At 37.4% G+C, this 25628-nt stretch overlaps 1 protein-coding gene across 2 annotated transcripts in view; it reads left to right on the top strand.

Moving 5' to 3' along the window:
- LOC131040113 (protein TPR3) overlaps nucleotides 1-25628 on the top strand; it is a 64130-nt gene that overhangs the window by 463 nt on the left and 38039 nt on the right. For both annotated transcript variants that reach the window (XM_057972974.2, XM_057972973.2), the window contains exons 2-4: nucleotides 191-370; nucleotides 2878-2991; nucleotides 3098-3256. In XM_057972974.2, coding sequence (XP_057828957.1) covers nucleotides 191-370; nucleotides 2878-2991; nucleotides 3098-3256 — 453 coding nt within the window. The remainder of the gene's footprint in view (nucleotides 1-190; nucleotides 371-2877; nucleotides 2992-3097; nucleotides 3257-25628) is intronic.

Here is a 25628-nt window from a genome sequence, read left to right as displayed (position 1 = left end):
ATTCTTCTGAAAAATGTATCCTTTGTCGAACAGGGAATTTATATCAATTAAGCGAAATATTTACGAGGAAAAAGTTTCTCCTTGTAAAAGGGAGGAATAAGGGGAAGGAGTTTATGCTTTTTAATGTAACCTTAAGGCGTTTTTTTAAAGGTTTTGAATTATTATTATTTCTGGTTGGGGGTTCTGTCAGACTGGAGCAGGAATCAGGGTTTTATTTCAACATGAAGCACTTTGAGGACCAAGTGCAGAATGGACAGTGGGAGGAGGTGGAGAGATATCTTTCGGGGTTTACCAAGGTGGAGGACAATCGTTACTCCATGAAGATCTATTTTGAAATTCGGAAGCAGAAATATTTAGAGGCTCTCGATAAGTAAGTAAATCCTCTTGCTTAATTTTTTGTTTGGCTGCTTCTTTAAGGTCTTTGTATGGGCGCTCTTGACTTAAGCATGCATGCCTAGAACTATTTTGACAAACACCACATTCCGATTTATAGGGGTTGCATTGACTGCTATTTTTTCCGTGAATTAAGTTTGTTGTAGGGAAAATTGGTGGAAATTGGAAAAATTTTCGAGAATTTTTTATATACCGTATAATTTTGTTTTTGCCTGATATTCCTAGTGAAATGAGATTAAAACAAAAAATGTTTCTACTTGAGGAAGATAGAAACCAAAAGGATGGTTATAATTTTCCCTATAAAGCACCTTCGAGGGATGGAACTCGGTTTTACATGTACACAATGAGAATTGAGCGCGGGTCTCTATAACAGAGTGAATCCTCTTACCCTTTATTTTCTTTTCTTTTCTTTATCCTCTCTTGTTACCTTTAAATCATATTGCATCGACAAAGTGGTAACAGGTAGAGGGAGGCCCAAAATGAGATTTCTTTCTTAATATATTATTCAAACTTGATATCCTTAGGTTTTGACTGCATTGCCAAGGTTGAGCTTAAAGTCAAACCTTGCCAATCTGCTTCCATTGTTGTGTAAAAGAACACAAACACTATAACCTTTGGTTGCGATCCTGTCATCAAGTTTGAGCAGCAAGTCAAACCAGGGCAATCCACTTGCATTTGTTCTGTAAGTGATTGTTAGCGCCATACTTTTAGGTTTTGACATTGTCATCATTCATGGGCGCAATGTCAAATTTTTGCCAGTGCCTCTGCATTTGTTGTGTAAATGGGCATAAGTGCTTAACCCTAAGGTTTCAACCTCATTGCCAAGCTTGGTTGCAAAGCCAAATCTTTCCAATTTACTAGCATTTCTTGTGTTAAAGAACACATGGGCTATGTTAATATGTTCTGACATACAAATGCCATTGTGCAAACATACATACATCATAATTCCTCTAGCCTGAGACATTTACATAGTTTTTTATGATTTTTTAGAGGTGCCAATAACTATTAGTTAATTTAGTATCATCAAGATTTTGATACTTTAAAGATGTCACTAATTATTAATGAACTTGGCATTGTCAGAATACAATAGTAGTAATTTCAAAGAAGAAAAAAACCAATTAAATGGCACGTGGGTCCGTTTTCAACGTTTACCAAACTTATTAATAACATAATACCAAAGTTAATAACCTAATTCCAAAGAGATTGATGCTTAGAATTATATGGTAAGTATGATACCAAAAATTTAAATCCTTAATTTTAAAGAATTGATGACAGCTACTCTCAACAATATATCAATTATACATAAGGAATACTCTGTAATAGGTTTTCTAATTCTTGGGATCCCCATGCAGGGGCAAATAGGACATTACTCCACCCTATGTTTATCATATCAATGTTTGAAAAATTGTCATTGTTTTCTTTCATTCAGTTACAATTTCCAGGTATTGATCTGGTGCACATTAGATGTATTTTGTTTTTTGATATGGAGGAATTGGCACTAGCCAACTACTCATTTGTGGGGTTTTAATAACGTGGCCTTTATAAGCTCTGGTCACATGAGCTGTCCTTACTCATGCGCTGGCTAAAGCCAGGGATTCAAACCTGTGACCATTATCGGTGTCTTTCAACAGCTTAAGCATATGGTCTATGCCCTGTGAGCATGCACTTTAGATGCATTCAATTCCTGTATGTCAGTGCATATTGCTTGCACTCTTGGGGTGCAGAGCCCAAGAATTGGATCAAGTTTTAGTAATTCGTTTGAAATGCAAAATGAGACAGTATGGGGAGCCAATTTTTTGGTAATAGCACAAGAGAGATAAGGTTCTTTGTTTCTCATTAGAGGTATTTGAAATGTGAGAGGTGTCTTACAATTTAAGCCACAAAAATTTGGAGTTTTTGATCAGATTTGCTTTGGCAAAAAATCATGCTGTGACATGGATTTATACTAAATATATGTTCACTTTGATTTCATATTTTTCTTCTTACTATTAATTTCTGTATGCTCTAGGTATGGTTTTACTACTAAATGGGTGAAACTGTGGAATGCAATTTTATCATTTACTCAAATGTTTTGTAATAACCGCTGTTTTCTTTTGCTTTTGGTTATTTGCACCCTACTTGACATTGCAAATTGCATTAGGTGCATACTCCACATTTTAGTGACTTAGTCACAAATACTAGGCCTTGGCAGCCCTATCATTGGAAATATAATTTGTGTCAGCAGATTTGACGAGTCTATAGTTAGATATGATCCAATTGTATTTTTGAACTTTATTTTCTTGGAGAAGCATTATGAATTTAGTTTCAGAAAAATATAAAGGGAAATTATGTTCTCAGCCTTCTTATTGTCAGTGGGATCACTTTTTGCTACTCCTAATGTCCTATGATAGAATTGTAAAAATTACTATATAAATAAATGTCTTTACTGAAGACTTTAAGGCCAATCTGTTAATGGGTACCCTTACTTTCATGCCTTTCCTTCAGACAAGACCGAGCTAAAGCAGTAGAAATACTAGTGAAAGATTTGAGAGTTTTTTCTTCCTTCAATGAGGAGCTCTTCAAGGAGATTACGCAACTTCTCACTCTAGATAATTTCAGGTTTGCAGCAATGAACCACTTTCTCTATCAAAATAAATTTTCATGGTTAATTTTATGTTTTGTACTGTGTTATTGTATGCTAAAATTTTGTTGCCATAAACAACAGAGAAAATGAACAGCTTTCCAAGTATGCAGATACCAAGGCAGCTAGGAATATAATGTTACTGGAGCTCAAGAAACTTATAGAAGCAAATCCTCTTTTTCGAGACAAGTTGCAATTTCCCTCATTGAAGGCTTCTCGTTTGCGGACACTGATTAATCAAAGGTTTTCCTTTGAGCTTTCTGTTTGAGTCACATTTAAAAAGAAATATATATGAAGGAATTGTATTGTTGTGGTTGCCTTACTATTGCTCAGTTTTAATTTTTTTGTCTGGATTCAACTTAAACAAATATTATACTGTAATTATATTTAGACTGGTTACTGCATTGGCAAGAGATAGGGTTGATAATAAACTTACTTGGTTTCACTTTCTGAGTATGTTAAATTGGATTCTCTTTTGTTTGGAAATAAATGGCTTTATAAAAATACAGTAAATTGTGGAATGTGAAAAATTTGAAGATTATATGGGCGGGTAAGCAGACATATATGGACACACACATGTAGGAGGTCAGCCAACCAAAACATGCATGCATCAAATTATGCTGACTCAATTGTCAATGTTGTGTTAGTATTGAAAATGCCAAAAAAAGTACAAATGATACTCCAGTTTATGACTTACAATTTAATATTTATGCATCAATGCCAAGTTTACTTCAATACTGAGAGAGAGCTTTAGTGATATGTGGCTGCCTCCTTCAAGGTTTGCTTTCATCTATCATTATGCCCTTTGTGTTTTGTTTCTTAAATCTCTTACCATTAGAAATGATGGGTGCCTGGTAAAGAAAATAAGATTTTTTTTTTTTCTGAAATATGTGAGGAGAGCTGGGATTATAGAGCTTGCATGAGAACCAGATAATGATGGTAGTTGACTTATGTGAATCCCTGGCTTAATGGGGTTGGTAACCAAATGCTGCCATCAGCCTGTGCCATTGAACTATGTGCACATGGGAGTAAGGGTGAGAAAGGGGGGGTGAAACTCCAAAGCTGCAACCCCTATTCCCAATTTTGTTACCTGTAAATCTGATGCTGATGATGATGGAGGTAGTCCAATGCAGGTTATTTTCTTATTTCAAGTTAAATTGTTACTCAGTGATTGAATCCTCAAGTTAATGCTCCTGTTATTGACTTATTTAGACTCATGGTATTTTGCTATTATCAAATAAGGTATATAGCTATTATTAAAATGGCTTAGCCACTTTCTGCCAGCTGGCAGCAAGATAACCACTGGGATAATATTTTTATGATGGATAGGAACTATGCTTACAGATTTTTCAGAATCAGGTTACAGGTTTGCTGGCTAGTTTGGTTACTTGGATGTCCACTTAAAATTTTGGAAGGTATCTAGATTAGGAAGTACAGATGTTGATGACATCATTTCTTTTTGTGATTTAGAAAAAGGATAGAAATAGGGAAAATTGCCTCTTTGAACCTGCTTCTCAAGTTCTTGTTTTAACATTTTTTATATTCTTTTAATTGCTTGAGTTTGGTTAAAGCTAGTTTTAGATAAGCTATATTTTTTTTTCACTTGGTAAAATTGTGGGTAAGGTTATGGGCCACCTTTTATATGCACTGGGATATGCATAGACTATGTTTTTAAGATACACAAACATGGTTAATGCTAAGAGAATGTATTGTCCCCACTTTAAAATTTAATTTAATAATGAATAATAATAATAAAATTAAAATACAAAAGAATAAATATAAAAATTAAATTAAAATATAGAAGAATATAATTAAATATAATTAAAATTTGATTAAAGTTAATGAATGGTCAAAAGGCATGAAATGATAAATTGTGACTCCCCCAAATATGAGGTATAAAAGGGAGAGGAGAACTCATTTGAAGGGGGAATAATTTGGGAACCAGAAGTGCAGATCTGATTTAAATAAGAAGTGCAGATCTGATTGTGAAAGGTTGTGTCCCTTTCAAAGGGCAGAAATAATGAAGAGTTGCATTCTTTCAAAGGGTGCTAATGCTGAAAGGTTGTGTCTCTTGCCAAAGGGCATACATTATGAAGAGGTGCGACCTCTCCCTCACATTGAGAGATATAAAGGAAAGGAATCAAAACCATCCAGTGATGTCACCATGGATCAGATCAGACCAGAACTGTTATTAAGTTACAGGCAGTAACATCCTTGTTCTTGGTGGTATGCATGGGGATGTGCTTAATATGTATGCTTAATATATAAAGCCTGATAATGCTCTTATGCAGAATTTAATAGTAATATTAATATGGACTGTAATATGTATGACAGTCATACTTAATTTTATATACATTCATAGTACAACAAGATATTGACATTTTTACAGTCCCAAGCTCTTAACCAGTTCTAATTCCTTTTTCCTGAAGAGTGGTGTGATGCTGTTAGGGAGAGGTGGAGTAAAACTATCTCATGATAGATGAGCCCCAAGGGTGAATGGACTGAGGTTTCGGTAATCTAAGCTGCATTAGGGAGATGGTATCATTGCACCCTAGACAAGCAAGTCTCCCATCCAAGACTAGAAATTGGGAGGGGATTAAGATTAGGCCTGAATAGGGACAATACCTATTGTACTATGAGAAACCTTATTATTTAATATGTAATTAATGTAGCATTATAAGTAATGTATGTTTCCCTTTGGGAATCGACAGCCAATAAATAGGGGACATTATAGAGAACAGCTTCTATAATAATTGCATGCACCAAAATTGGAAAAGTTGGCATTGCATAGTGGTTCATCATTAGGATGATTGATTGCAAAACCATATTGGGCTCGTTATAGATAATCCAAATTACAATGAAGATAAGCGAACACTGATTTCAACATAACAATACATTCTGATTTCACCACGATAACAATACACTGATGTCATTCTGCTCTTGTTGGTTCTTATGCTTCTTTCTTCCTGTTCTTTTTCTTTTTTCTTGTGTTTCATTTGTTTGGTTTGTCTCTTTTTTGGGTGTCATTTTTATTTATATTGGCTCCTCTTGATTTTTGTGCCTCTTGTATTTGACCTTCCATCTTTTTTAATCTTCTAGGTCTGCTAACATCCTCATATTCTGCTCTCTTGCTCTCTCTCTTTCTTTTTTGCCCTTATGATGGATCATGATGTTTGATCCAAAATGTTGGCAATGCAAAAATCTACACGGTCAAATCCAAAAGATTAACATTCAAATCATTATGGACTGTGGAAGCTTCATGAATTCAATAACATACATCATTTAATAATGAATGACTTTGAAAAATATTTAATGAATACAAAAGTATTGAATAGACCCAAAATTAAATGATTTCAACAGTTATGTGCTTTTAGAAAATGGAAAATGGGTCTCCATGAAGCATTTAGCTCCAAATCATTATCATGGTTGAGATCATAGCAGCAATATATGTTTGTGGGAGTAAATTGGCAAACCAAAAGATGAATATTTTTGAGAAATTGTGATTTGGTTGGGAAAAAATTGTGTTAGGGTTTATAGAAAATGAAAAACTAGGCTCAGGGTTAAGGTTTTCAAAAAAAGAAAAAATCACTAGTCACAAAATCAGATAAAATCAACATTTAATTGGTATATGCAATTCTCAATTAATTAACTTGTGATAAATCAGGAATAAATTGGCAAAAAATTGGAATGGGCATTTTTCTGAGATTCATGATTTTTAGGGTCACGTTTAATTGCGATTTTCGTGTGGTTTCTACGGACAGGATTTCTTCAATCAAGAGTCATGAGAAGCTTGTCAATGATGCTTATCATGTCATACCTTGGGATAATTGAGCAATTTGGCTTCCAAAGCTCTAGAATATAAAAACTGATCAACACAGCCACTCTTTGCTGAGTATTGCAAGTTTTGCGTGCCAACTCATTGCAAGTTTTGCGTGCCAACTCAAGTCCGAGTTCTCTCTACATCTAATCTGAGTTTTGCACAGAATTAGCTGTCGTCCCAAGTTCCCGCGTTGGACTTTGCTGCAGCCATAAAATAACACTTGTGCCCATTTTGAGTTTTCAGACATTTGTTTTCACTTTTTTTTTTGTCCTAGTCTTGTTGTGATTTTTGCTGAACCCCGAGTCCAATTCAAAATTTTGGGATGCCAAGTCTGTGCAGAGTCTGAGATTTCCAATTATGTTGTGGATCTCCTTAGGAGCCATTTGTACTTGTAGCATATCGTGGTTATCTTCAACTCTATTCCTCTGATTGTAGGCTGTGGAAACTATGAAACCCGGGGATGCGTCCCCTACCTGAAAACCCCTGTCCCAGTCCCGGGGACGTTTCGGGGACTTGGGGACGGCCAGGGGACGTCCCCCCCCAATCCCCAAATTGTCAGAATTTTGAGGGGATGTCCTCGAAACGGGGGGGACGACTTCCCTAGCTGTGGGGGATGTCCGTACGTCCCGGGGACGGCTGGGGACGGATTGGGGACAGCTAGACGTCCCCCACATCTAGAGCTAGGGAAAAAAAAAAAAAAAAAGTATTTTCAATTCTTTTTTCATTTTTCTAACATGGGCCCTCTATATTGAAAAAATTTAAAAAACGACTATCATTTTTTTTATTATTGAATTTGAATAGTTATGAAATCAAATTACGACTATCTATATTTTATTATTTTTCTAACATGGGCCCTCTATCATTAAAAGGCAACGTTAAATTTATTAATTCATATCAAATATTTATAATTTTAAATTAATTCATATTATAAATTTTAAAATTTATAAATAGAAAATAAATTAAATAATAAAATATTAAATAATAAATATTATACTTTGCTTTTTAGTATTTACTTAGTACTATTTTGATTTCCATATCGCAATTGACAATGAAACAATATGGCAGCAGTGTGGCCTTTGGGCATTTTGTATGTTATTTCTTTAATATCTATTATGATATGCATATTGACAATGTGAATGAATTGAAATTCTGAATTATGAGTGCATATTGAGTATTGAGTCTATTGATAATGTTGCATCTTCGATGTTTGCATTCTAAAATGTTTTCATAGTATCATACACATGCTATATCCATGTTTTCATATGAATATAATGTATAGATTCATGCTTTATCCATGTTTTCATATGAACATTTAGAATTTTCCTATATATTTTAAATTTTCCCTATATTTTATATAGCCGTCCCCTTTGCCGTCCCGGAAACTCGTCCCCCTGTCCCCCCGTCCCCCCGTCCCGGAAACTTGGGGTAACGTAGCGTGGAAATAATGAAAATAGTGTGGTCCATATTATTGAAACCCTCCGCTTGCAGCAAAATATCTCCCAACCCAAATTGCATCCTACCTTAGTTCATGAAATTCTGCCAAGCGCCAGAAATCTTCATTAAATCTACATTCTGTTTATCAAATAATAATGTAATAACAGCCCTAGCTTCCCCAAAGAGTTGTCTAGTTCCTCGGCTTGTGCAGTTGATTTAGAGATCATGGGTGCATGGAAATATATGTCAAGAGTTGCTAAGATATTTTCTGTAGGCATGATAGATATATGTTATGTTCTTATACTCTGGGTGAGGATGGCCATTGTTTTACATTTGCAACCTGAATGAGTGTTCTGTTGATAATTTTAGTCCGCCAATTGGTTTGAAGATGGAATGTAGTTTACCTGTTGGTTTGAGCGACTAACATCTTCCACAAGGGAAGCTAAAATTGACTAACAAACTTGAGGTCATGATCATTAATAATGGATGGATTCCAAACTTAATGTGTAGCCAAACATTGTGGAAGAAGAGTTTGGTTGTTTTAGGAATACTGATGGACTCCTTGAATGCTGCCATTTGTTATCTTTTAGAATCTATTGAACATTTTTTTTTGATAATTTAGTTGTGGGTTCTATAGGGGCGCACACCTGTGGAAGATAAACGATTACAATAAGGCTATAAGTCAATTTAAGCGAAAGAAAACCTGATATAAGACCAGCAATTGCCTAGACATAGATACAGCCTACAGGTATTAGAAAGACAACCAAGAGAACCAAAAGGCCAAGTTGTGGCATTTACCCCTCCAAACTCTCCTGAGTCTTCCACACTCAAAATCTCCAAGAAAGGAGTGAGGAATGAAGAATTCACTCCCTAACCACTTGATCAGCATCTCGAGCCTTCAATTTGGTAACAAAATTGTCAGCTATAGATGCCCTGGTGTGCATGATACAAGTCCTTCCCAAATTGTCCGCACCTAGCACATCCTTGACAAAGTCGCAAAAGTCAGCAATGCATAATCTTTGAGTTGGAGGGTGTGTTTCAAATGGAAGCAGGAAACAACACCATTGCATGCAACATCGTGCCATTGCTTACTCCTTGGCATTTTTCCTTCCAACACAAAGCCAAGCTTAACAAACTCTCCTTAGGACATACCTGCAAAGTACCCACAATGTTATGATAGAAGTTAACAATTCTCACCCTATAAAAAGACTTGTTCATGCATCTCATGCAGAAGAGCAATTAATGCTTTCTGTGTAAACAATGGAATACCACACAAAGCCAAATGGGAAGTACAAACTGGTGGCCACACATTAATAACTCTGGCTATGTTAAAACAAGAACATTATTGTGAAGGAGAGCAAAAATCAGGAGGTGGTGACAGAAAAATATGTTGCTTTTCTATCTCAAGAATGATACCAATTTTGTTATTCTCTTGGATCTACACTATCCTTTGCCAAAAATGGATGTTGGGAGACGCCGGCATTTACAAAACAGTCTGCTATTGGTATCCAATTGTTCTCTCTGAAACAATGGCTGAACTTCATGACTTGAAAGCTCCTGTTAATCAACTTTACTTTGTCAATAATGCTGTTTAATTTTCAATCTTTCAAGCAGTCTTTGACACAATCATTAATTATGACTCAAGAATCAACTCCTACATCCAAAAGCTGTCAATTTAAAGATTTGTCTGATTTCAAATTTTCAAGAAGCGGTAACTCTGCTGCTTCATTGTTTGATTTAGAACCAAAAAAGAAAAAGCTTCCCTTAACAAAAGAACTTGAATGACAATGTAACACCACTCCTGCCTCAGCTGGACTGAGGTTGCTTTCATATTTACATCAAAATTGAGCTTTAAAACCCCTTCTTGAGGAGGCAGCCAATTGCTTTCTAGAGATTTTTTTTTTCAATTACCACATCAACAAGCTAGAATCTAGTGAAATTACAAACACAAAATTGTGTTGATGCATGGTCACACATGGACTTGCTAGGATATTCATGCTAATAGATTCCCATGGCTGGGATAGAAATAGAAGTGGTATACAAATCCTTAGTTTGTGATTAGTTGGTTTCAAAATGCTGGAAGGGACACAGCCTTGAGGTGAACCTCAATGCTTTGCTTATTTGAAGTAGCATACCTTTCTAGATAAGATTTTTACAAGCTATGTATCTAGGGAACACAGATCTCCAAGTGCCTTGCTGATTTGAAGTAGCATACCTTTCTAGATAAGATTTTTACAAGCTATGTATCTAGGGAACACATAGATCTCCAAGCTTCTAGATAAGAATTGCTAGCAAGATAGAATTATTTAACTTGTTTACCTTGAAGAATGACATTATAGATGATTCCACAATATTGGGACCTTGAGTATGGATCATTGTAAAAATGGTTGTGACTAGAGTGTTATCAACCCATTAGATGTTCTGTTGTCTTTCTCTCTCATTGTGTTTGATAATGAGATGGAAAACACATCATCCATTTCATATGTATCCCATTTTTCATTGTTCTAGCATTGAAGAGGCTTATGATTAGACTGGATGATGATCTCCTTACCTAAGATATAATCTCACCATTGCTTCATAGCTTGAATGATGACATGCAATTCTTTTTTATAGGTAGAATAACTATGTACATCATCATTGAATGTTGTAGAGTGTAATGTAACACGGTGTCGATGTTAGCTGAAGTCTATGTGGACTCTTGACTGAAGAGTCAGATGAATTGGTATCAATTTTGAAGGGCTGTTTGATTATGTGATGTTTTATCAGGATTAAACTGTGTACATTTTTAGTCAAAGTCATTTGTAGTGGTTTACAAGAACCCATCTCTCATGAGCAAATGGTCTGCTTTGCAGTCATTGCATCTAGGTTATGCTTGCAGGGAAGCATCAGGACATCCTAGGAGGTCACCCACCCCAATACTATTCCAACTCAAGCACACTTAACCATAGAGTCTCCCCAAGACCAAGATCACTTGGCTTGCTACCACATTTGCAAGGATCAAGGCTGTTTGATGTCAAGCATTATGAGGAGAGGTGCAAAACAAAGTCTTGTCTTGATTTCTTTGAATGTGCATTGTTGTATTGCTGTCCATTATTTTTTTTGCTTGCTTTTTTGGTTCATTGGCCTAGAGATGTGATAGAATCCCAATATAAACTAATGATTGAGATTTGTGAGAGGAAATTCAATAATTATGTGAGATTGGGAGGAGCACTGCAATTTATGAGGATCTCAACCTCTCCAGATTTACATGGATACTTTCTTGGTTAATGATGTAACCCAAATGCTAGCCTTGAGTAATAACAAGCCTATATTGGCTTGCAACTTATGATTGCTAGTGTGTGTATAACCTTCTAAACAGTTGTAATTTTTTTTCCAAGTCCTATTGTAAATGAAGATGCCATTTAAGTAGACAATGTTGAAGCTGTCAGCAAAGGCTCGCAATATGTTGATGGCGCACTGGTTAAGCCAAAATGCATTATGGGTTACTCACACAAGCCTTGCTTTGTCTTGAATGTAGTCTTCTACACATCTTCTAGTTTGACTTTGATTTGATAGCTTGACTACAAGTCTATTTTTGTGAATTATTGTGAACATTAGAGCTGGTTCAAAAGATGACCTATGCAAGGTAGAGGATACATGTTTTACCTTGTGATTTTGTAGAGGTCATGTGAGTTGATGTCATAGATACCATGAAGCATCCTTCTTTGGTGTGAGGATGACTGGACTATGACAAGATGAAAAGTTTTGCTGCATTTTTCCTTGGTCAACGAGTCTTCAATTACTGTCTACATTTGGTAATGCACCCATACTAATCTGCAATGGTGAGGACTGGTTGAAAATAGTCAGTTTGGAATGACATTTATTTGATGCTTAACGGAGCAATATGACAAGATTTATTTGGGTGTCCTTCAAAGACATCTTCATATTGTTAGAGCAGTTTGTCAAGTAGGCAAATGTGACTGGCTGAGTTGCAAGAAAATGCTTCTTTGTAGCGCTTTGTGCAATGGTTGGACCAATGAATGGCAAAATAAAATTGGCATGAGAATCAAGCTTTTTGCATTGTTTTACCAATACAATTGATGTTGGTCTTTGAAAGAGACTTCAAAATATGAGAAACTATTGTGCAGCTTGGTGGACCGATTTGTAATTTTTCAATTCGATAGGTAGCGTCTTGGTCATACAAATATGGCTTACCAAGAACAATATCACAGATCTCAAGTAATGCAGTGAAACCATGCGTGGGTCTTGTTGTGACGTTTTCACACTTCACCCCATTGCAAATGGGGACCCCCACTTTTTCCTGCTTTCTAGGTTAGTTTTGTCTTTGGCTATTTGCCTTTCATTTGGAAGAAGTGTAGTATCTCAGGTGGCTAGGAGTTGATCAAGTTAAGGTTCTCTCTCTTTAGGATGAAGCCGAGCACAACACTTTGCCCTTTCCGACTTGCCTATCCTAGCATTGCCAGTGGGTGCCTGTTGATGTGTCTTTTATACACAATCAAACGCAGAATAAAATATCCAAAGGTACCTTATCCTCTCTTGAATAAAGCTTCCCTGAATGCCGAAGATTTTGCCTAAGGATCAATTGGAGCAACTCCAAGGTTCTAATATGTAGGTTCTCTACTTGTGGATAAGCACCAGTGTTCGTTGTGTTTGTTGTTTCATCAAGGGGCCTTACGTACTTTCTATGAAAGCTGGTTCTTGCAACTACTTTACCAATGAGGGACTGGATTTTCCTAATACTAACCGATGTTTCAAAAAAAAGGCCAAAAGATAGGAGATTCTAGAGGGCTTTGCTAAACTAGGCCTAAGAATGACTAAATGGAGAGCGATCTTGGTGAAACTCTACCAATCTCAGTATTGCCAAAGAACAACAACTCTACTGGAATTGGTGCGATCTTCTAAGGGAATTCAATGATTTTTGAATCATTAATGAAAATAGATACTATCAATGAGATACATATCAATATTTCAAATAATGATTGAACTCTAAACAATTTCAATATCTCTAGTTGACCACACAAGGCACGCTTACAATCAGTAAGGGGCTAGTGGTTTGGACTATGAGCTTTACCAAAAGACCAAACACAACATTTATCACTCAATCTAATTCCAAAATCTAAGTACTAACTTCACTAAGAGTGATTCAAGAAGATAAACAACCATGTAAGAAGCCACAGAGATTGCAATAAAACACCATAACTTCAATATTTCATTGATCTCATAGCAAAATATAACAACAATTGTTCAACTTTCTCTCTTCACTACTTTTATCTCTGCTGCTAATAATCTTATTCTTCTTCTCGTAACTTCTAAAATGAATTGAGTGAGGGCTTATATAGCACTCTCAAATACAATGAATGGCCTGGATTTAAAGCCGATCAAAGGCTGAGATTTTGACACCTAAACCCTAATTTGGGTTTGTTACAAAAATGAACCTATTTAGATAAGTATTATTACACCATAGCCAATAGAAATTGGCACAAATAACGAGGAAACATCGTCCAATAGGAATTGAATTGCCACATCATTTCATAACAACTTCTCATCTAGAATTTTGTTCCCTTTTCCATGTTTCTTTCTGGCATATTCAATGAATCTGGACGTAATCCCTTCGATCTCTGCAATGGGAATCTCAGGGAGGTTCTTCATTCGCTCTTCTAAATGAAGGACCTCATCAAAGGCCGCAAGAAGAGTCATCTCCCACCCATGCTCTAGCTCTTTTTCTTTCTCGATCAGGAACATGGTAGCATACATCTGATCTCGCTGCTCTTCTATGATCATGTCTTCCTCTCTACAAAAAATGACCTTGATCCTATCTTCCAATTCTTGGACATCCACATTTGTTTTGATCTCTATCCTTCTGTCAAGGATTGTACATAATACATCAAACACCTTATCCTGAATAGGATGGATAGTGTCCTCAACTCGGCTGCATCTACTATTTATGTCCTTGAATAGAACTTCCTTCATTTGGAGCAAAGTTGACCATTGTAGAAGATTATGGGTTCCTCCATCAATTATCCTCTCTTGTGCTAAAACTTGTCTTGATGTCCTTCTTACCACTTGCAATACTGGGATGACAATGTCTCTAGTGTGAGTGAATGCATCAACAGTTACCACTAGATTATGAATGATCTCAAGGAGTTGGATAGCTCTGTGGACTGTTTTCATCATTCTTGCTACAAATTCCTTGGCTACCTCGTAGGATCTATCAATCCATGAATCCATGAGTTGGGCTAAGTTCTTCATCTTTTCTGCCTGATTTATTGACTCAAGAGGGAGTTCCTGCAAGGGTGAGACTACTGGATCCCGTCGCCATAACGATTGGTTAAGGTGGCTAAAATAATTCCTCCAAGCGTTAATCTCCTTTTCCAACCTTTTATTCTTTTCCATTTCTTCCTTTAGTTTATCATTAACTGCCCTTACTAAATCAGTCGCATCTTACATGGCTTGCTCAGAGGTAAGTGGACCAAGGTCAAATGTCTCTAAATCATATTCTTCTGCCATAATCTCATCATCGTACTTGTCCACTGCTGATGTAGCTATTTGTATCCTTCTGGATCATGTATCATCTTTGATTACCTTAGACATCTTTGTAGCTTTCTTCCTTTCAATCTCCTCCTGAGAGTTTCCTAGAAGACTTTCCAAATCAAATACTTGCTCTTCATCTTCAACCACAACTACCTTTGTAAGTCTTTCTCTAAGCCAATCTGGAATGGAAGACTTTCCTTCCCTTACCTGTACTTCCTCAGGCAAAGGCCTCTCGGCTCTAGAAGGAGATGTTGCTTCATGATCATTTCTTTCTTCTTGTTGCTCTTTAGCACCAACTTGGAGAGGAAGAGACTGACTTGATGAGTGTTGAGGTGTCCGTCCTTTGTATTGTTTATCATTCTGTATTGTGGATTCCATAGACTCATCTATCTCATACACCTTCTCTCTTTGATCCTCTCCTTGACTTATCTCATTTTCATGTCTAGAAGAAGTACTCGATGGATGATCAGGATTCACCTTTTGTCTCTTCTTGGACGATTCTCTCTTTTCAGGTCCCTCCTTTCTCTTTGACCCCTTAGAATGAGAAGTGTTCTCACTTGCACTCGCTTCTCCTCCTTCTGTTCTTGCTTCTAGGCTGAATGTCATGGCTATATTTTGTTCCTTCAACTTTTGATGTTGGACATCCACCCATCTGCGAGTACAACTCAAGACTGGGTCCATCAATGCTCTTAAGTTTGTGACTTCTTGCTCATACCAATCTATCTTCACTTCCTTGTCTTCCTTCTCATAGGAGGATTGAAGATATCTACCACTGTCCTGTGCTTGATCTGCTACTCTATAAACTTTACATTTCCTGATAAGATCCAAAGGTAATCTAGAGTGCATCTTTCTTTTTACCTCTACATCATCCTGAACATTCATCTAGAAGTCCTCTACTTGAAACACGTGCCTGTACTTCTTCCCAATTGTTTCTTCCATATGACCATTAGGATCAAAATTTTCTCTCGAGGCAAAAGATGTGAATGAGTATAGAGATGGTTCCTTTTCTGCATCTTCGGTTGCTTGAGAATTAGGACATACCTCAGTTGAATTTCTCAATGAAATAGGTATGGGGATACCATTCCCATGCTTATGTCTCGATGCCTTAGCACAAGCTGCCAACTGTCTAGTCACTTCAAGTAGTACCTAAGTCACCAGGTTTGAATTCGAATTCGAAGTTTGACAACTTTGAAATTCGAATGAAGTTCGATGAGGGAAAAATTCAAAATGTATAAAATTCGAATTAAATTCACCATATGTAATTTTTAAGTTGTTTTAATAAATATATGTAATATATCTATAAAACTGCCTAAATAGTTTAACATTGATAAATAGATTTGAAATCGTTACAAAAAGATGACATATTTATAAAATATAAACCATAGGAAACATATTCTAGGGCACGAACGACAGGCAAAAATTGCAGGCGAACTTCTCTTGCAGGCTGCGACTATCACGGGTCCGCGACTACTTCTCCTGCAAGCCGCGACTCACGACAGACTAAAGATGTGTTTAAAAAATATTAACAAAAGAAGGCCAAAAATTTATAAAGAAATTTTTTTTTTTTTTTTTTTTTTTGAAGTTCGACGAATTTCGAACTTCAAGGATGAAATTCGGCCGAACTTGGTGACTTAGAGTAGTACTATTCTATCCGTAGGATACCTTGGCAACATATAAGGAGGTGAAGGACATCCATGGATCTTGATGTAGGTGAATTTGGGAAATTGAATGAACCATGCACCATGTTTCTTCACGAGCTCTTGTGCTTCCGGACACAGTCGATGGTGAATCCCTCCTTGTAATGTCCTGGTGATATGCATTGTGAAGGTGTCATTGACTAGCTTGTAGTAATTCTTAGGCGGATGATGCAATTGAGCATAAGAATCACATATTCTTATCTCTCCAAACCCTCTCCCAACAACTCCTCTATGTGGTAGCCCTACATACTCGAAACATTTGGCTAAAGAATATATATCATATGAACTCATGTGGAATGACTTAGTAGGGACTAGCCTCCTCAACTGCACATCTAGGTTGTTGCTAATAATCCTGGCCCAATTAAACATTCATTTTCCTTGAATGATCACCTATATAAAGAAGAACATCCACTTGTCGAAAAAGAAGGCTTGAGAGGCACTTACAATTCGATTGAGCATGGTTATCAAGTCCCCGAATTCCTCTTGGAAGTCAATTCTGTGAGTCGTATTGGGTATCTTATTTAGGCGAGGCCTACTCTTGAGTAACCAATTCTTATTGATGAAGTTCAGACAGGTATCAGGGTCATCTTCATAGATAGACTTTGCTCCTTCTAGGCTCTTGTAGATCATATCCCTCTGTTCCGGAAGATGAAAAGCTTCACTTATAGCTCCTTCTGAGAGATAGGCGAGGATAGTTCCATCTTTGGCTACAATTGTCCTTGAATGTGAATCATAGTGCCTGGCACATTCGATCATTAGCTCATGACATCTGACTGCGGGAGGGAAGCCTGCGGCCTTGATGATCCCACTCTCAATTATCTTCTTGGCTATGGGTGATGGTTTGCCGATGTAGGGTGCTTCTCGAAACTTCTTCATATTGAAGTTTCCTAAGTTGGTGTCTCCAATATTGCTCCATTTGGATACTATCCTTGTCTCCAAATCGTCATTCTTTTGATCCTCTTTAATGAGAGCTTGCCGGGTAGAGGATCCACTTGCCTTGGGGGCGGCCATTTGTTACCTACAAAAAGGCTTAAGTTAGGTTTAGGTATAGTAACCTAGATAGGTGATTCGAGATTTTAAAAGGAATAATTGAACTTTAATTCGAAAATAAAATGATAAACCTTTAAAATTAGGAATTTTCAAATTGATATCACCTATGAATCAAGCCAAATCACGAAGACCTATAAAGTAACTGAATCAGATCTTCATTAAGACTTCTTCAAATAAATCAGATTGCACATACCTTAATCTTGATCTTTAGCTATCAACCTAAAAAAGATGGATAAAAGGGGAAATTGCTTTTGGATTCGCCTTCTTTCCAAGTGATGTTCAAAGAAGTTTATTCTGCTAAAAGCTTCAGGTCTGCACCTCAAGTTCGCCTTTGCTGATCTTCTGAATTGTCCTTGAGAGGATCAGGTCTGAGATTTGAAAGGTTAAATCTGCCTTGACCTGCCTTTATAGGATATGTCTTTCGCCTTCTCAAACTTGAAATTCGCCCACCATCTGCTGGAACTCGCTTTCTTTCTAGCTTGTTCTTTGTCTAATCCAGCTCATGAAGATTACTAATCTTCCATCTTCAGGTCTGAAATAGACTTCTTTGACACTTGATGAAATCTGCTGATAAAATTCGCCTCCTAGGTCTGCCCCTTGAATTTGCTCTTAGAAAAGAATGTGTGAATGAATGATTAATGTTTTCAAAATCCATCTCCCTTTATAGGCGCTTTCACCTTCTCCTTCAAGAGGCCGACTTTGTTATAATAACTAAAAAAAATCATTTACTCACCCTCTTGGGCTGGCCGACTTTGTTAAAATTATACAAAAAACTTTGGCGCCAAAGGGTGAAATTTTGAATTTTAAATTTGATAAGCGTTTAATCAAGGCGAATTTTGCTTAGTTATTCAAAATGAGGTTTGATGAGCGATTTAGGAGAGGAGTAATGTGTCTTGAAGAAATTCGCTTGTGAACCCTTTGAAGGACATGCCCTATTGGGAATTTCGCTCTGGACCCTTTGGAAGGGTCAGGAGCGAAATTGTTATTTGCACAAATCTTGACCATTTCCTTCAACTTTACTTCTAGCTTGGCTTTTAGGTTCTCTCCCCCATCTCAGTCTTGTTCATCCACCCTCAAAGTGATGTCCATTTCAAAGTGTTTTGGCAAGAAATTAGGCCATCTTAGGATTTCGCTTTGGACCCTTTGCAAGGGTTAGGAGCGATTTTTTGCTTTTAGATTCAAATCTTCCACTCTTTCAATCTTCAGTTGCTTCCAAGGCATGATAACGTTCTAACTAAGGCTCCAAGGCACAAAATTGGTCCAAATTTGAAGCAAGGAGGAGGATCTTATGAAAATTCACTCTGGACCCTTTGGAAGGGTCAGGAGCAATTTTTGCTATTTTGCTCAATTTACCTCATATTTTCATCATTTCACAACCTTGAACTTAACCTTCCAAACCTCTTGCCATCATGATCTCACAACTAGCCTCTTGCTTAGCTCAAAACAAGGTGAAAATAGGGAGTTCAAAGAATATCACTGTGGACCCTTTTGAAGGGTCAGGAGTGAAATTCATGATTAAGACTCAATTCCATCACTTCCTTGCTCCAAATTGCTTCTCAAGGCAAGTATATATTAATCTTCTCTCCACCAATGCCTTAGGAAACCAAATCTAGATCTCAAATATGAGCAAATTAGATGTTTTTAAGAATTTCGCTCTGGACCCTTTGGAAAGGGTCAGGAGTGATTTTCTTGTTTAGGTTTGTTTTACATTTCCTTTTCTCTCAAATCATCTTAAACTTGTCTTATCCAATCTCTCTCACCATAATCAAGTCAATTTCTCATCAAAATAAGGTTACCTTAGTGCACCTAGGTGAAATTGAGAGTCTAGCTAAGGATTTCGCTCTAGATCCTTTGAGAGGGTCAGGAGCTTGGATGAATTTCGCTCTGGACCCTTTGGAAGGTTCAGGAGCGATTTTCTCTTTTCTTGACTCAATTCACACTCAATTTCCCTTGGACTCGTCCCTTTGTCTTTTACTTCATCATACTCAAGCCAACTTGCTCTAAGATGATGTTCTTTCAACGTTTTTGGTGAGGAAATGAGCTATCTTAAGGATTTCGCTCTAGACCCTTTGAAAGGGTCAGGAGCGAAATTCATGTTTTAGGCTCAAATTGACCTCATTTCCATTCTTTCCTTATCAAAACAAGTGCTTTGCCTTCAAAAATGCATGGGACAAGGATTAGTTCGCAGGTTTTGGCAAGGTAGGATGCCTTATGAAGGAATTCGCTTTGGACCCTTTGGAAGGGTCAGGAGCGATTTTCTTCTTCTAGGCTCAATCCTCATTCTTTTTCACTTGCATTTGTTCTAAACTTGATTCTTGATCTCTTTTCTTCCATAATCTTGCAAATTTGCCCAACCATTCAATGACTTAGTTGAAGAATTAGGTCCTTTGGGAAATTTCGCTTTGGACGCTTTGGAAGGGTCAAGAGCGAAATTTTCATTTTAGTTCAAATTTCATCACTTCATTGTCTCAAATCACTTCCTAAGGCAAGAATGTATCCGTCCTCCTTCATCCATGCCATAGGAACAAAAATCTTGGTTTCAAACATGGAGCAAAATAGAGATTCTAGAAATTTCGCTCTAGACCCTTTGGAAGGGTCAGGAGCGAAATTTGTGTTTTAGCTCGCATCCTTAACTTTTTCTTCAAATTTTCAAGCCAACTCCTTATAATTACATCTCTCCAAGCTTGCTCCTGCTAGCATTCGCCTTTCGAGCCTATACTTTGATCACTGGCTTCATTCAATTGACTCTGGCTCGACAGAAGACAAGACTTTGGCTTAACAACTCACAACCTTGACTCATCCTGACTCAAACTTTTCAACTTCTTTGCAAAATATACATTTTCCATCTTTCTAAGGCAAGATCTTGCTAAAATTACATCAGGGTTCTAGGCACAAAACAAATGACTTGCCCAAGCTTAGGCCAAATTTGGCTTTGAAAGGAACCCTAGACAAGCTCTGTGAAGGAAACCCTAACTTACCCGGCCTAGGCGACCACTAACTCACTCAAAACACCTAACAAGCAGAGAAAAAGCTGAGCAAAGAGAAAGCAAGAACAAAAAAGAGAGAGGGTCATTTTGATGGGGCGATGTGTGAAATGGTCACAACAGTGCCCAAGCCCAATCACCCCCATTTCCATCTCCCGTCATTTCCATTTCCTTCCATCTTTTCATCCTTCCACTTCACCTTCTCCCATTCTCCATCCATCCTACATTTCATACTTTCCTTTCCTACATCTTCTATCCCTTCCCTCATTTCACCTCTTCCATTTCCCTTTCCTACCCTCCCCTATCATTACTAGCTCACCTATATCTTCTATCTCTTCATCCCTCAATACCTCCCACTTTCTAACTTTCCATTCCCTTCTTTTCCTCCATTTACCATTCCTACCTTCCATCATCCCACTTCCCATCTTTCTTAACCTCTCATAACTACCACTCCCTACATTCTCTAACCCACACCTCATACCATTTATCCCCTTAGCCTACCCACCTCCTACCCCGATCCTATCCTTCACCTTCCTTCATTCCCACTTCATGCCTTCCTTCCACTTCTTATATCTTCCATTTCTTACACCCTCCAACCCTCATCTCATATTCCTTACTAGCTTTACTCCCCTTAACCTACCCATACTCCCTTACCGTCCTTACCATACCCCGATCCCATCCTATCATAATCCACCGTAAACCCCTTGCTATCCCCTTATAACTACCCATGTCAAGGCATCTCCCTTATAACCCCCCATATCTTCCTTTTCCTAACTCCTTATGACCCCATTGTAGCTCTTATTCTACCCCCCCACGTCACTTAACTTACCCCCACGTCCCTTCCTTACCTCCATAGCATCTCTTTATCACCTCCCCTCATCTTCCCTTTTCCACGACATCCTTTTTTCATCGCACCCCGTCCACCACATTTCTGTTACACCCTTTCCACTACTGTAGCAATGCTTGGGTCCCACAAACTTTACAATGGAGATATACAAAGTTTCAAAGGCATTAACAATGCCACTTCACAAACCACCGCCATATCACTTCCTTTGACCATTCCAAAACACGAATAAAGGATTGAGGACTTCCTTTGATGCTTTTAAGGCACAAATTAGGACATGAATCACATTTTCTTTGATCACTCCAAACAGTGAACTAAGACTTAGCGACTTCCAGCTGGGCGTCAAAGACATGACTTGAGCATTTCAAGATGTCCCTAACTGAGTCAAATCAGCAAATTAAGGATGAGAATGATTTCCTTTGCATTAGGCAATGTGCAACTTAAGGTTTTAATAATTTCCAGCTGGGCATGGCCATCAAAATTTGGCTAAGGCATGGAAATCAAGGGACATTTCGTCCCTGAGCCAAGGACGTTTTGTCCTTGGCTAGGGACGCTATCACTAGGATAAGGCATCTCGTCCTTTGACCAAACACATCCCGTCCTTAGGTCCATCTATAATTTGACATTTAAAGTCTCTCCTAGCAAAAGCAAAGAACGTCCTAGGAGAATTCTATGCTAGACAAGATGATTTAATATATAAGCAAGCATGAGTAATTCATTTAATGGACACGATGAGAGAGGTGAAATCATTTGAATGTGTGTAAGGTGCGATGCAAACATTTAAGGTCTTCTAAAGCCAAGATGGCCATTTCATCTAAGACCAAAATCGACCTAGGGGTTAGTTGCATGACATTTAATGCAAGTCGCTTGGCCTCATGAATTATCACAAAGCATTTAATTTGGGTAAGCTTGATTGGATTAAGATGAAGGGTATCTTTAGGATGCCATTTTAAATTGGATCTTTCAATGATGTAGGAAACTTTTATTCAATTCTGAGTTGCAAGTTATTAAAATGTGATCCAAGCTGGCCTCTTGCCTTGAATACCAATCATTAAATGAAGTTGGCCTTTGGTGAAAATTGTACCTCATCACATGTGTTTGATCCTTTCAGTGGATCAAACACATACAGTTGATATTAACAGCTAACAGGTACAGCAATTCCATGATAAAGCAATCAGCTTAAAATCGTTATTGAAAGGAAGCAATCCCATCTTCAGAAGCTGCGATTTCCAGTCTAGGTAATAAAGAATGACAGCGATTCAAATTTGGAGATGTAGCGAATTTGTCCCAGAGCTGAAAGCGATTTAGAAACACAGCAACTTTCTCACAGGCAACTCAGATTGGAATAAGAGCGAAGTTGTTCAAGGGGACAAATTTGATAACTAAACACAGGGAATTGATCAACATCTACAGCGAATTTGTTTCCAGGCGTAGCGATCCCAATTCTGATCAGACATTGGCATGATCATTATTGCAAACCACAGCAAATCCACCTATTCATTAAATGAAATTTTGCCTAGACTGAGGCAAAGAAGTGTAAGGCATCGAGCCCAATCATTATCCACATCAAGCGAACCTCTTGAGTCATTAAATCCTGGAAAAGAGTTGTCAATTTCACATCAGCAAGATTTGATAAAATTCTGTGATTGATCAAGGGCGTAATAATTTGAGAGAAGGCGATCTTGTCAAAAGAGCAATCAGGTTAATATAATCAGTCTGTTCTAAACTCATTTACAGGTCTGATACAAGCATCAGTATGAGAAATGATGGAAAAGCAACATCAAGGCAAAGGATAGCAATCAACGTCAAGCATTCAAGGGTGGAAATTTTCACAATTTTGAATTTCCTTTGAAAATCCAAGAATCATCGTCAGTATAGCCAGATGAAAGCTCAAGAATGCAAGTGATCAAGACAAGAGATAGTTTCAGAAGAGTTAATCAAAGTTAGAAGATCGGCATGAGCAAAGTCATTATCACATCAAGAGCTTGGAAATGTTGAGTATCAAGAGATATGCCTCATTCATTCACACAACTTGTGATGAGTTACAAAGGTTGAGCAAGCTTAGGTGGCATCTAGTCATCACTTAGCCAATCACATCATTTCAAGATAAGGCATCCAAATTCTATGTACCTAACTCATCCATCCAAGAAGATAACTACCACATGTGGGCACAAAGTTCGATGTACCTACCATCACCATCTATTGGGCGAATTTCCAAAGGACATGTGTCCCATCGATTGCAATTTTATCATTGGTCAAGCATTAAATGTTTTGTAATGGGTGTAACAAACTCTAATTAGGGTTTCTATCTTTCAATCTTGGCCATTGATCAAGAATCAATCTGAGCCACTCAATTGTAATGAGAGCACTAAATAAGGCTCCACTTCTTCATTTGTAAATAATAAGAGATAGTAGCTCAATAGTTAGTAGAAAGTAGCAAGCAAATAGCTAGAGTAGAGTAGGAAGAGAAGGCAAAGATTGTTGCCAAGACATTGTTGCAAAAGGCATGTAAACTTCATTGAAGATATGGTGAATTCTATGTGTTGATTCGACGATTTGTATGGTCTCTACTTCTCATTTGATTTTCATGTTGTTTAGATGAATGAAAGGGTTTGTGCATGATCAATGGTGAAATTCGTACATCCATACTACTAACACCTTGCGATGGTAAAGTGCCTTGCGTAGTCAACTGGACCCATCTTAGCCAAGCTTAACTTCAATTATCACTTCTTCATTGATATGCATCAACTTGATGGTGTCTATGCTTGTAGTGGTGATTTGAAAATCATAAAGCTATTATTAGAATAATATCTTTCTCTTTGTGTTATTAATGGTCATTTAAGTTGTTTCTAATTTCGCCTATAGTTAATGATTGTTTCTTTTACAAACATCATCTTTGTAACTCTATTTAAAGGAGCTTTGTCTCCTTGATTAATTGAACAACATCGATTCTTTGAAATCCATATGCTTTTGCATCTGTATTATGGTATCAGAGCACTGGTTATTTTCGAAATAATTTTTCAATTAAAAATTCATCACGAATTTTTAAACAGTTTTTTTTGAAAAATTTCTTTGTTTATTCGAAATTGCTACTGGTTCATGTGGATTGGTCAAGGGTTTTTCTTTCTGCTCATGAACAGTGACGCGATTTTTTTCCCGCCTGCAAATTTTTTCAGCCATGTTTTGGACGAAAATCTGCATTTTCGATTAGGGTTTTTACCCTTCAAATCAAGTCAAAATTTTTTTCCGACTGCAGATTCTTGGTGGGTTTTTTGAGATCTCAACTGGGTTGTCGTCATCATATTCTGGGTGCCTCGATTTTCGAGCCAGCGGATCTAGATTCCGACAGCAGAGTTTTTTTGGGTTTTCACAAGGATTTCCGGGTCAGCCGGAATTTTTTTCTTGAAATTTGTGCCCGCTGTACTTCATTTTTGAAGTTTGTACTTGCATCTGCCTCTGTTCTTGCATTGGGATTTGAATTTTTTGAATTCCGTGCCATCTCCTCTTCTCAGTTTTTTCATTTTCCGTGCATTAGGAAACGTGCAAGATGGCGTCATTGACCAACTTGATGTTGGAAGGCAGTCAGGTTTTGTGCACCTCGTTTTTCGTGCCTCGCAAAGCATGAAGATGGCTTATGGGCATCGATGTTTGTTTCGGTTTTTAATATTTTTTTACTTGAAAAAAATTCTAATGGGTTTTAATATTTTTTTCTCTTAAAAAAGTCTCTGGGTTTTTAAATATTTTTTGTCCCTATAAAAAAAAAATCATGGGAGGGTATATGATTTTTTCCTCAAAAATTGTACTTGGTTGCAATCTATTTTTAGTCGCACTTGGAGTTGTTGTGCGAACATCTGCACTAGTCTCTTGTTTGCAATCTATTTTCGGGCATCTTGCTCATCTGCAATAGTTTGGAGGGTTTGTCAATTTTTTCCTCATAATTGTGACAACTGTTCTTGGTGTGTCTCTAGTTACAGGGAGGAATAGTTCTCCGACATCAGGTTGGACGGTTGGTGTTGTTTTGGGTATCTCCAAAAGTTTTGCAGTTTCTGGGAGGGTTGGTGGCAGACTCATCTCAAGTGGCAGAGTTAGTGGCAGGCTCTTTTCTTCTGTTGCAGTGTGTTCTGAGAAGGAGGCAACCTTCTCTGTTATTTCTCTTGGTAGTTAGAACGATGACCATTAAGGGAGGGTATTAGAATAATATCTTTCTCTTTGTGTTATTAATGGTCATTTAAGTTGTTTCTAATTTCGCCTGTAG

Source organism: Cryptomeria japonica, chromosome 11 (genome assembly GCF_030272615.1).
Source record: "Cryptomeria japonica chromosome 11, Sugi_1.0, whole genome shotgun sequence".
In the NCBI taxonomy this organism is placed as follows: Eukaryota; Viridiplantae; Streptophyta; class Pinopsida; order Cupressales; family Cupressaceae; genus Cryptomeria; species Cryptomeria japonica.
This window is presented reverse-complemented; position numbering and strand designations above follow the sequence as displayed.